Below are 13,250 nucleotides of genomic sequence, written 5' to 3'. Positions count from 1 at the left end.
ATCCTTTAAATCCCATCCACATATCTGTCCAAATTGTAGTTGCTTCTATTAGAAGAGAATGTTTCAGAATGTAATCAATCAAGATTATTAAACTTTATGCCAGCTCTGTTAAGATAAATTCCATGTTCATTTCTTAAACTCCTTCTTGATCTTTCATCAAGAGGGCATTTTGACCACCCCCCACTTCCTGCTAAGTTCTTCCTGCAGTTCTTTCTTTGCCCCCGATTTCAATATCTGCAATCTCTTGCGTTCCTCATCTCGAAGCTATTGATTTTCTCATGTCCAAGGCACTCGTTTCTTATTACAGTAATTTGGATTAGATTAGCTTTACAAGTTTAAAAAAAATATCCTTCCCTCTCATTCATTCTGCAGTCGGTACTAAACAATTCAGCATAGTAAATTAACTAAATATATATTCTATAATAATTTTGCAAATAGCTTTTAGTTCCACCACCAAAGAGATTTGTAAATAATTTTTGTCTGTTTCAAAGTATAATATTCAAACTTGTCAAAATTTAGAAGTGAGAAAATATAAATATTTCCTGAGGGGTGATCATAATATGAAATGCCTTTTTAATACCCTTTTTACCATGGAAAGTTTGTTTGGGATATTTTTGAGTTTACTTTTGAAAATAGGTTAAGAAACTGCTAAGTGATTCTCAAAGAATGAAGTAAAATACCAGTAGTTGCTTTCATGCACATGAAATCTTCAAAAAAAGACTTACAAATCTATTCTGAAGATATATTTCATATATATCTTCAGAATATATCCCAGAAGGAATGTTTAAAATAACACGGTCCTAATGTAGAAAACATGGCAGCCAGTTCATAGGTTAGCTTGCTCCTGCAGATAATGTTAAGTAATAATTTTAATCAGCACATTTATAAATGTTTGACTGGGACCATTTATTAAGTTTCACTTAAGTTCTTCTCACTTTTTTTTAAAAAGTATAATTTGCCAAACACAAAAACTAAATTGCTTGACCATCTTTTTTGACTATCTATTGCCTTCCATGGGCGCTGCCTGACTCGCTAAGTTCCTCCGGCATTTTGTATGTTACTTCAGTTTTCCAGCATCTGCAAGTCTTGTTTACTAATTGCTTAAATTGTTTCTGCCAGGTGAATGCATACAAACACTCTCCTTTGGAAATGGTTTCATGATGGATGTTGCACTAGCACTGTTGCCAGGAAGTGATGGTAAGTGGTCAGAAAATGAAAATTTTGTCTGTTGTTCATTGCTGGGAGCTATTTTAACTGAGCGTGGCTGAAATAATTTTGCAAAAAAAAATCCAAAAATTAATTTAAATATGGATGATAAGGGGAAAATAAGAACATGGGTGGGAATTAATTTGCTGAGTGTGTGGGAATTGAGACAGCTGAAAACTTCAAAGAAAAATTAGAATGGGATGCTTCAAAACATAAAAAACAGTGCCATTTGGAAAAATGGGAAATATAAAAATATTCACATTAAAAAAAGTATAAATTTGCAAAGGAAAAGGAATGGATTACAAGCAATCCCCAGGTTAAAAACATTTGATTTACCAACAATCTGCAGTTATGAACTGACAAGCCGACCAGAAGTAGAATGGCATCAACTTCTGGTTTGAATGTGGTTAAGTCATAATTCTAATAGTCATGACCAAAAATTGTTAAATTTTATTAGTATTGTGCCACCAACAGTCTCCGTTCTGGTCCTGGTGTCCTGCACCCCACCAATAGTCTGCCACCAGCCCCCACAGTGATCTCACTGCCTCGCTCCCCCCAACAGCCTGCCACCAGCCCCCACGTTGATCTCAGGGAGGGAGGAGAGAAGAACCAGCAGCAGCGTGCGCCGTCATGACGCCGCTGTCAGGTTACGCTGCACACGGCTTGGACAAAACAGCGGGCAGGCAAGAGGGCGAGCAGCCTGGCTGAGGGGAGGGAGGGAAGGGGGAAAAGAAGCAGCAGCAACGTTTGCTATCACAATGCTGCTGTCAGGCTATGCCACACGCAGCCAGGGCAAAACAGCGGGCGGGTGAGCTCCACCAAACGGGTTAGCGAGGAGGCATGTGCAGATCTGAAGGAGTGAAGATGCAGGAGGGCTGAGGGTACCTGTACTGTAGCCATCTTCACATTCTTCTTCCATGTTAACTTTTATGCAGTTACATTTATTATTGCGTACAATACTGTATTGTATTATGTTTAAGATGTTTTAGTGTATTGACACTAAATAAGGTTTGTATGTACCTGTATTGACTTGCATACAAATTTGAATTAAATGAAGACTTAGGTAACGGAACTAGTTTTTAACATGGGCACTGCCTGTATTTCAGAAGTAGAGAACAAATGAAGAAGGTTTTAAAAATTCAAGGGTAAATGTTGCTGCTTTTTGGTTAATTATTTGTTCATCAGCTATGACTGAACAAAAATAGGTGAGAGCGAGTTGCTTGATATGTGCTCCCTTTCATCTCCTTGTGTCAAGATCCTCCATTTTCACTATTCTGTTCCAATAGCAAATAAATGCCTATAACATGTCATTAGCATCTTTTCAGTTTGAGAAATTAAGCAATGGGTTACTGATGAAGTTGAGGATGATGTATTAGTGGAATTAGGAAAGCTGAGTGGAAATATTAAGATGATTGGGGAAAAATGTGAGTGGGAGAGAGACATACATAAAATCTTAATTAGGTGGGAAAACCTAATTAAAACCAGAAGATGGTTTTTAACTGATCAAAGAAGGCCAAGAGAAGTGGGGAGAACAAACTAAAATAGTAAATAATTTTTAAATTTAGACATACATACAGCACGGTAACAGCCCATTTCAGCCCACGAGTCTGTGCCACCCAATTTGCACACAATTAACCTACCCCTCTGGTACGTTTCGAATGGTGGGAGGAAACTGGGGAAAACCCATGCAGACACAGGAAGAACGTACAGACTCCTTACAGACAGCGCAATATTGGAACCCCGGTCCCAATCGCTGGTGCTGTAAAGGCGTTGCGCTAACCGCAATGCCAACCATGCCATTCTAGCTTAAAAACAGAATGTCAGACGAATTCAACAAGTCGAGTGGAAAAGTGGAGGCAAAAAATGTAAATTGACATCATGACTAAGTGGGAACAGATTAGAAAGCCAGTATATGAGAGAGAGGTGGGGAAGAGGTAATGGAAGAAAAATCACTCAATACAATAAGATTTCCATTTGATTACACTGCGTCAGTAGGTGGCAGTCAAAGCCAAATTCCTCCTGTTCTATGCCCTCTTGCTCTTGCTCCTCGAATGCCATTCTTTTCCCTCATTTCCTCACTTTATAAACCCTTTCGAAATCCACAAAATTGCATTTCAGAGAAAATGCCTCAAAGACTGTGAACATTGAGATGTGTTTACATGTCCTTGGACTGAAAAAGGCTTGGCAAAGGAAGAAACAGCTGTGATTTTGTTGCCTAAAATGAAACTTGAAAAAGTTAGTTGTTTATTTTGCCTATGCCTTGTCCATTCCCTGGGTCCAATGTTGGCCTTAGCGGTTAAGTAATGGTAGTGGATCACTTTATCATTACTAATAAAATGGCTTAATACAAGAAATAAGCAGCCATATGAATGCATCTCTCCTTACATCATGGAGCTTTCATTGCAAATACCTATTTTATTTTGGCTATACAACAGCTCCGTAATGAAAGGCTACTTATAGAGCAATTGGTATAAAGGCAGGTTAGCCAAGAGGTGATACTGTAAATACTTTCAGGCACTTCAGCAATACAAGTTATTACTGCAAAATTGCAGCAGAGAAAGTGATGTGGTAGCCATGTTAATTCCTGGGAATGAAAGATCATAATTTCCTTATTGAAGTTAAGATGACCCATTTGATTTGGCTTATCAATTTGTAATACATATGTTTTAAGTGAGAACTTTAGTTTTTAAAAAAATCCATAAATGTCTATTATAGAAATGTAATCCTTTGTGTATTTGGTTAGCTGAAATAACAATAGAAATTCCAGTTTAGAAGGTCAGTTAAAAGGTAATTGTTACCAAAATATTTTTCTTGTTAAGGTCTTTTGGTTTATTTTTCTGCTTATCTCGATGCTAATTTGTTTACTTCTAGCTGTGATTCTGGCTTGTGGTGGTGATGACAGCAACGTTTATTTATTTGTACAGGAAGGTGAACAAGTAAGTTTGTATATCTAAAGAAAATTGTGTGCTCACAATTGTAGTTCATTTAATGGTAAATGCCATATTTTTCTTTTCTAATTTGTAAGGAGAAATGCTTCAAAGTCACTGTCAATTGATTTTCAGAAAGTGACATCTATATCTTTAGTGAGTGAGAGTTTGTTACATTGAATTTGGAACTAAATGTATTTGAATTGAAAAATGCCCATTGTTTATTATTTTACTTTTATCCTGTAATTTCCCAAAGTGTCAAGTGGAGAATGTGCACAATGTTCAACTTTTTTCTCTGGCATTTTTGGGACATTCAAGTCTGCTTCAGCAGTCCTGTGGTTTACTATGGACAGGAACTGCCTGATACATGTAAAATGTATGTTCCTTTTCCCCTTAGACATTTGATTAAATGACATGCAGGCGATAGAATTTGATTATTTTTTTAGACACAAATTTGCACTGACAAAATAGGAGTAAAGTCATTTTTAGTCAGTTTAATATTCTGTGCAACATATACTGCAACCGAGTTTTAATTCAATGTATTTTTGGCAAGAGAGAATATTTGAAAGACTCATCTGAAGAAAAGATGTTATCCACCCATGGTACAATATCATGTTGCATTATTGGAAAAATGGCAACCCTGTACTGATCAGGTGGTGAAATCTTTGTTGCAGTTTCAGAAAATTCATTCACTTGTGGGCCATGAAGACTGGGTTCGAGGAGTTGAATGGGCTATGTGTGGTAAGGATTTTAATTGGTTGACCAACATTTGTTATTTAACCAAGTTATGATTCCAAGTAACTGCCATTTAAATTGTCCATTATTTTATTAATGTCAAAAGATTTTTAAAAATGCAGATGTTGGAAATAGAAGATATTACACCACAGCACAGTATAGGACCTTCGACCCTCGATTTTGTGACGACCCATATATTCTTTAAAAAAATACTAAACCATCCTTGCCCCATAACCCTCTATTTTTCTTCTAAGCATTGCCTGTCTAAGAATCTCTTAAATTCCCCAAATGTTTTAGCATCCTCCATCATCCCTGGCAACGCAATCCAGTCACTCACAATTCTCTGTATATAAAAAAAAACTGATGTCACCCCTAAACTTCCCTCCCTTCATTTTGTTCATATGTCCTCTGGTGTTTGCTATTCCTACCCTTGAAAAAAGGTGCTGGCTGCCCACTTTACCTATGCCTCTCATAATCTTGTAGTCCTCTATTAATTCTCCTCTCATCCTTCTACACTCCAAAGGGAAAAGTCCCAGCTCTGATAACCTTGCCTCATAAGACATTTTCCGATCTAGGCAACATTCTGGTAAATCTCCTCTGCACCCTCTCCATAGCTTCTACATCCTTTTTATAATGAGGTGACCAGAAATGAACACAATCTCACCAGAGATTTGTAGAGTTGCAACGTGACTCTTGAAATCAGTCAATAGTCAATAGACAATAGACAATAGGAGCTGGAGTAGGCCCTTCGGCCCGTCGAGCCAGCACCGCCATTTTACAGATCATGGCTGATCACTACCATCAGTACCCCTTTCCAGCCTTATCCCCATAACCCTTAACTCCTTTGCCCACTAGAGTCTTATCTAACTCTCTTTTGAACATAATCAGCGAATCTGCCTCTACCACCCTCTGTGGCAGAGCATTCCACAGATTCACACTTCTCTGGGTAAAAAATTGTTTTCTCATCTCCGTCCTAAAGGGCCTACCCTGTATTCTTAAACTATGCCCTCTAGTCCTCGTCTCCCCCATCATTGGGAACAAGTAATCCGACTTCACCCTGTCTATCCCCCTGATAATTTTGTATACCTCAATCATGTTCCCCTTCATCTTTCTAAACTCCATCGGATACAAGTCCAGTTTTTCTAGCCTTTCAGCATATGTCAACCCCGCCATCCCTGGAACTAACCTTGTAAATCTGCGCTGCACTCCCTCTATAGCTAGTATGTCCTTCCTCAAAATTGGAGACCAGAACTGGACGCAATACTCCAGGTGGGGTCTCACCAGGGCCCTGAACAACTGCAGAAGGGCGTTTCTGTTCCTATACTCCAATCCCCTCTTTATGAAAGCCAACATGCCATTAGCCTTCTTCACAGCTTTCTGAACCTGCATGCTAGTCTTCAGTGACCGGTGAACAAGTACTCCCAGATCCATTTGCTCCTCCCCACTCCCTAGCTTGTCTCCATTTAAATAATACTCATCTTTCCTATTATTGCCCCCAAAATGGATAGCCTCACATTTGCTTACATTGAACATCATCTTCCATTCAGCAGCCCACTCCCCCAACCTGTCCAAGTCCCTCTGCATTTTCCTGACATCCTCCTCACACCCCACAATGCCACCCAGTTTCGTGTCATCTGCAAATTTGCTCAAGTTATTAATAATCCCCTCATCCAAATCATTTACATAAATTACAAACAACTGAGGACCCAATACCGATCCCTCCGGCACTCCACTCGTCACATCCTGCCATCCTGAAAAAGACCCGCTTACCCCAACACTTTGTTTCCTATTTCTTAACCAATTTCCTATCCATGTCAGCACCTTACCTCCAATACCATGCTCCCTGATCTTGCCCACTAGTGTCCCGTGCAGTACCTTATCAAAGGCCTTCTGGAAGTCCAAATACACCACATCCACTGGCTCTCCCAAGTCCACCCTCTTTGTCACATCCTCAAAAAATTCCAGAAGGTTAGTCAAGCATGACTTACTCTTAAGGAATCCATGCTGACTAGCCCTTATACTATTATTACTGACTAAGTGTTCTGCTATTATTCCTTTTATGATAGACTCCAATATCTTCCCCACCACCGACGTCAGGCTGACCGGTCTATAATTTCCCGTTTTCTCCCTCCCTCCCTTCTTAAAAATCGGCACCGCATCAGCCACTCTCCAATCCTCAGGGACCTCCCCCGAATCTATGGAACTTTGGAAAATATCGACCAGTGCTTCCACAATTTCCATAGCAACTTCTTTAAGCACCCTGGGATGCAGCCCATCAGGCCCTGGGGATTTATCAGCCCTCAGTCCCAACAATTTACTCACAACCTCCTGTTTCTGGATCCGGATATCCATTAGATCCCCTACTTCCCCAGGAAAGTTCCCCAAGTCTCTTGATACCGCATGACCACTACCCCCTAACTGACCATAACCTATATCCTCCTTGGTGAAGACAGTTGCAAAGTATTTGTTAAATTCCTCAGCCATCTCCTTGTTTCGGGTAATAATTTCACCCTTTTCCATTCTTAATGGACCAATTTTAGACCCTTTATTAATGAAGTCCAACATTCCATAGGGCTTCCTAACTATTCTATCAACCTGTGCAGTGACCTTGAGGTTTGTATGGATTTGGACCACAAGTTCCCTCTGTTCATCCCCCCTGTTAAATACCTAATCATTTATCCTGTACCTTGCTTTCTGGTTCTGAAAGAAAAACAAAATGTTCTGGAGGCATTTAGTAGGTGAAGCTGCTGTGGTGGAAAGCAAAACAGAGATCTATTGTCAGAGCCATTCTGAAACATTAAACTCTGTTTCTTTTGCCACAGATCCTGCCTCACTGTTGAGAGTTAACAATATTTTATGTTTTTATCATCTAGAATATTTTATTCCAAAATGCAAAATTTAAATGTCAATTTCCTAGCGAATAACATGACATTTGTATTATCTTCAGAAATTCAAAAAATTGCAGTGGTGATTATTTAACACATTTGTTTTGTGTGTAATAGATGGAAACCTCTTACTGGCAAGCTGCTCACAAGACTGCTTGATTCGCATTTGGAGAATATTCATCAGAGCAGAATCTAGTTCCAAGGATTATGATGAAGGGACTATTAAACTGAAGGAAGATATATTTAGTGTCCATTGCAATCGTAAGTATTAAAGGTGGGTAGATAATTAAGGTTAAAGCACCTTAAAGTTTTGTTAATTTGTTGTATAATATTTTTAATAATTACTTAATTTGAGTTTTTGGTCTTATGGTTGGCAACTGTCAAAAATAAAGATTTTTATTTAACTGTAAGGCTTAGTTTTGTGTTTATAACATTTATGGTTCTTTTGTTATGATGCAATCAAATTAAACAGAGTGGTTATAAATGATTCTTGGACTGAACCTAGTGCACATATTCTTTCCAAATTAAAAATAACACTTTATTGGTTGTCTTGCTTAGATTTGTCATGTCTGTCTTAGAAGGTCATACATTATATACAGGGTATGAATGCCTCACAAAAAGTGGTGAGCACTTTTGGGAATAAAGGATGGGTTTTTTTAGGATGATTGAAAGGAAATTTTACCGTCTGTCGGTATCTTTATTTTATCTTCAATTAAAATTTTGCATTTCCCTTTCAATCATTGATATAACAGTAACCAAAAACAAATAAGAGATCCAATACGATGGACAATATATATGTAATTGCATGTTTAAATTTATAATATGTATTATTTATGCTTTTTTTTTGCCTTGGAAATCTTAGCATCTCCAAATGTAGTTCTGAATTAGTTTTGCTTTATAACTCTCCTTTGATGTACTGTTGCACTTTATAATTGGAAATTTTTATTAAGACTGATTCAAGTTTACAAACCAATGAAATAACTATTATTGTGCCATTCAACTAAATTTTTAACAAGGCTTGATCTGACAATCACTTTTGTTTTCTCTTTAGACGAAGAAGTGACCTATGCAGTGACACTGGAAACAGTACTGTCTGGCCATGAAAACTGGGTTTATGGGCTACATTGGCATCCTCCTATTTACAAAAGTAAGATTTCATGATGCTGTTTATATTTGTGTGTAGTGTAGATATGTATTATGAAATTCCTCTATTATTTTAGAATAGACCTAAACTAATTACCATGATAAACTTGACTTTAGATAAAATGTCTCAGATTTTGATGAAAACTCACTCCATTTTCGTGATGAATGTTCTCATTCAATCCTGAAATTATAGGAATTTATATATGGATGACTCACATCATTTGTGACATACTGGGAATTCTATGTGGTTTCATCATTTTTCTCATTGAAACTGCTAATTGTAAATGATAACAACTTTGCCACCTTTCTTCCAACTCTCAATATTATTGATAATCACAATTTTCTGAATTAATGCGAGTTTGATTGCTTTTACCATTCAGTGTACAGAAAAATGTTGATGGGTTCAGTGTCAAACAAATAATTTTCATTCCTGAGAAATAAAAAGTAAAATTATTTTGTTGGCATTCAGATAATTATTTACATGATTATGCATAAAAATTGTGTGAAGATTGTAAACTTATTTTCATATCCTTGCCTTCTACAGGGTTTATGATAAATTAGTCAAATATTCAACGTATACTACTGCAACTTTTTATTGAAAGTTATGTTTTGAATTGAATTAATTAAGAGTAGAATTGGAATATATTTGCTCACAAAATGAAAAACTACCAAGGCATTAATCATGCTAAATAATTTTTTTATTATATTGGCAATTTATCTAAAATGTATCTGTCAAAATTCATATGTTAATTAAAAATATAATTTAGTGTCATCTGCAAATTGTGTAGCAGAATACAAATCTTAATATATTAACATGAATTCTAAATTCTAGCCAGGATCCTTTGGTCCCATTTCCTACCTTCTTTTTAATTATTCTTTAAGCCTTTTTGTTTTTCTTTTTGTTATCAGGTTTAGAATTCATTCATTTGCATGTCACCTGAATTATCCATATCTTGTTCATCCACCTTCTCTCTATCTCCCAAAGTCATGGATCCTTGTGTTAGGGAGTTCACTGGTTTTGGTTTACTTGGTAATCGGTGATAATAGAAATGGCAATCAAAAAGATTTTTTAGGGTTAGTGGTCTGATGTAACTCCACTAATCTGTCAAAAAAAAATTCAAATCCAAATACATTAAATTACTCTAGTATCATTGTCGCCACTCTGTTATCTTTTCATAGTTTGAAAATATTGGTCAAGCAAGACTTTTTATTTTAAAATTAATCTTGGCCTTTTTTGATGTTTGTTTTATCCTTTTGGAGGAGACTTCATCATCTTATCAGTTACTAGAGTTAAACTGAGAGATCTGTACTTCCTGAGACATTTTCTAACTTCCTTCTTAATTTTGATTTTGTTTTTGAAGAGATGACAAAGTTACGCTAGATATAACAGGGCTGGCCAACCTTTTAATTTTTAATTTAGGCATACAGCTTGGTAACAGGCCACTTCGGCCCACGAGTCTGTGCTGCCAACAACCCTGGTACATACTCGTGGGTCGAAATGGCCTGTTACTGTGCTGTATGTCTGAATTAAAAATTAAAAGGTTGGCCACCCCTGCTCTATAAGGACAAGGTTATGTGGGAGATGCAAGTTCAGAAGGAGAGATCTGGATTTAGAATTGGCTAAGTAGGAGGAATCAGTAGATACTAGTAGTTTTTCGGATTGGAGGCCTGTGACCAGTGATGTGCTTCAGGGATTGGTTCTAGGTTCACTGTTGCCTATTCAAATCATTAATATCGATGACATTTACAGGTGACATCGTCATTGGTAGTATAGTGGACAGTGAGGAAGTCTGTCCAAGAATACAACAGAACCTAGATCAACTGGTCAGAGTCATAGACTTCTTCGAACAGAAACAGACCCTGTCCATGCCGACCAAGCTAGTCACCTTTGTCTGTGTTCAGCCGCAAATCTATATCTTACCCTATCCATTGTCCTGTCTAAATGTATTTTAAATGCTTAATTGTCCCATCTTTACCACTTCCCCTGGCAGTTTGTTCCAAGTACCCACCACCCTATGTGTGAAAAAGATCAATTTCTGGTCCCTTTTAAATCTTTTCCCTCTCACCTCAAATCAATGGGCTCTATTTTTAAATTCTTCTACCTAGGGAAAAAGACAATGACTATTTACTTTATCTATGTCTATCATGACACCCCCCCCCCCCCCCTCCCTTAAGTACCTATACCTATATTCCTGGGAGAAAAATCCCAGCCTATCCAGCTTCTCTTTATAATTCAATCCTACCAGTCCTGGTAGGATGTGAATTTTTTCTTCATCCTTTCCAGTTAATATCATCCTTCCCACCATCTCAGCCCAGAATACCTCTCTGTGCTATGAGATGAATCCTGTTTATAGTCTCACTCATCCATGGGGTCAACCTGCTGTCAATTTAATGAGGCATGACTTCTGGTAACAGACCAGGCCACCATTATAATTTGTTTTATTAAGGCTAAGATATTTTGCCATCAGGGCATTGATTAGCTTAGTGGTTAAAAATCAGAATTTATTGTCATGAACAAGTCACAAAATTTGGTGTTTTGCAACAGCATCTTGTGAAAATATTCATATAAACCACCTTACAACAATAAATTTAAAAAAGTGCACAAAAAGTAAGGCAGTGCCTGATGGCAGTGGGGAAGAAGCTGTTCTTTTGTCACAGAGTGGAGAGGGCATGGCCTGGGTGGTGTGGGTGGTCGTTGAAGATAGAGGCTACTTTTTTAAGACACCACCTCATGTAGATGTCCTCTATGGAGTGAAATCTGTTGCTTGTGATGTCACAGGCCATGTTAACAACCCTGGAGTTTATTCTTGTCCTAAGAGTTAGCACCTCCAATGCAACCAGCCAGAATGCTCTCCATGGTACACCTGCAGAAGTTTTCGAGATTCTTCGGTGACATACTGAATCTTCTCAAACATCTCACCAAGTATAGCCACTGGCGGGGCTTCTTTGTGATTACATCAACATGGAGGCTCCAGGACAGATCCTAGGAGATGTTGACACCCAGGAGTTTGACTTTCTTGACCCTCTCCATTACTGAGGCCTTGATGAGGACTGGATCGTGTTCCCCTAACTTAATCCTGAAGTCCTCCATATCTCCTTGGTTTTGTTAATGTTGAGCGCAAGGTTGTTGGTGTGGCACCACTCACTGAGCTGATCTATCAGCTTTTACAGTGCCAATGATCAGGACTGGGTTCGATCTATAAGGAGTTCATATGTTCTTGCCGTGTCTGCGTGGGTTTTCCCCAGGGGCTCCGGTTTCCTCCCATTATTTGAAATGTACCGGGGGGGAGGAGTGTAGGTTAATTGGGTCTAAATTGGTCAGTACCGATCGTGGGCCAAAATGGCCTGTTATGTGCCGTATGTCTCAAAATAAAAATCCCAATGATCATTGAACATCAGCAATGCCAGCTTCTTTATCCTTCAGTCCTTTCGTGTTCTCTTGTCTGGTATCTTTGTCAGCTGTGAAATATAGTTTTATTAAAATATTGCACTTTCATAATTCTGAATTACATTTCAGTAGCTCCAACAAGGAATTTTCACGTCAACAGAGTTTCATTTAGGAAAATAGACTTGCACATTCACCTATGGGATGATGGTTTAGTTGAGCAAATAAAAATTTTACAACTTCAAAGCACTTGCTGTCTGGCATAACATGCCATGTATACACAAACACTTCTTGTAAGGGCTCGAAACTGACTATGCAATTTTTGACCACATTTCTGAAGGTTCATGCAGCCACTATTTTATAAGAATATTGTCAATCTCAAAGCCCCTTGCTAGTCACAAACCATAGTGAGATGCATTATCTCCTCTTTGTCAATCTGTTCGCACGGCTTGTACATTCGTGGAGTTTTGATTTTCTTTGTGAATGCTACACTTTTGGTAAATTTATAGATTTATTGGTTTTACTGTTCAGCTGCCCTGTCCCATTAGTGTAGTAAGTTAGTCACTGGTACACTTTGGCCCCAGGGATTTTTTTCCCCTTGTATTGGCTGCTGCTGAAGATATCTGGTAGCTTAGACTCTGTCAGGATAAAGCAGTCATGTGCTATCTCAAACACCAGGAAATCCTTCTGATGATTGACAACTTGCACATTAAGGGTGTGAAAGCCTTTACTGTTAACAACAAAAAACAAGGTTATTAAGGGGCTTAGAAGTGCTGACCCTTTCTGAAAGCAAAGTGGTCAAAACCTTTTGTAAGAGGAACGCATTGATGACTCCTCTTGAGTGATGGTGAGCACAGCGAATCAGGAGAAGCAGCAGGAGGATGTCTGAACTAAAAAAACAAATGTCTGCAGATATTGTGGTTGATGTAAAAACAATCCTGGAGAAACTTAGCAAGTCAAACAGTGTCC

At 38.1% G+C, this 13,250-nt stretch overlaps 1 protein-coding gene across 1 annotated transcript in view; it reads left to right on the top strand.

The window, feature by feature from the left end:
* Positions 1-13,250, top strand: part of elp2 (elongator acetyltransferase complex subunit 2) — a 197,616-nt gene that overhangs the window by 48,160 nt on the left and 136,206 nt on the right. The window contains exons 5-9 of the mRNA XM_069913639.1: positions 1,120-1,197; positions 4,078-4,142; positions 4,808-4,874; positions 7,871-8,014; positions 8,805-8,900. Of these exons, the coding sequence (XP_069769740.1) occupies positions 1,120-1,197; positions 4,078-4,142; positions 4,808-4,874; positions 7,871-8,014; positions 8,805-8,900 (450 nt within the window). The remainder of the gene's footprint in view (positions 1-1,119; positions 1,198-4,077; positions 4,143-4,807; positions 4,875-7,870; positions 8,015-8,804; positions 8,901-13,250) is intronic.

Source organism: Narcine bancroftii, chromosome 1, assembly GCF_036971445.1.
Source record: "Narcine bancroftii isolate sNarBan1 chromosome 1, sNarBan1.hap1, whole genome shotgun sequence".
Taxonomy (NCBI): domain Eukaryota; kingdom Metazoa; phylum Chordata; class Chondrichthyes; order Torpediniformes; family Narcinidae; genus Narcine; species Narcine bancroftii.
This window is presented reverse-complemented; position numbering and strand designations above follow the sequence as displayed.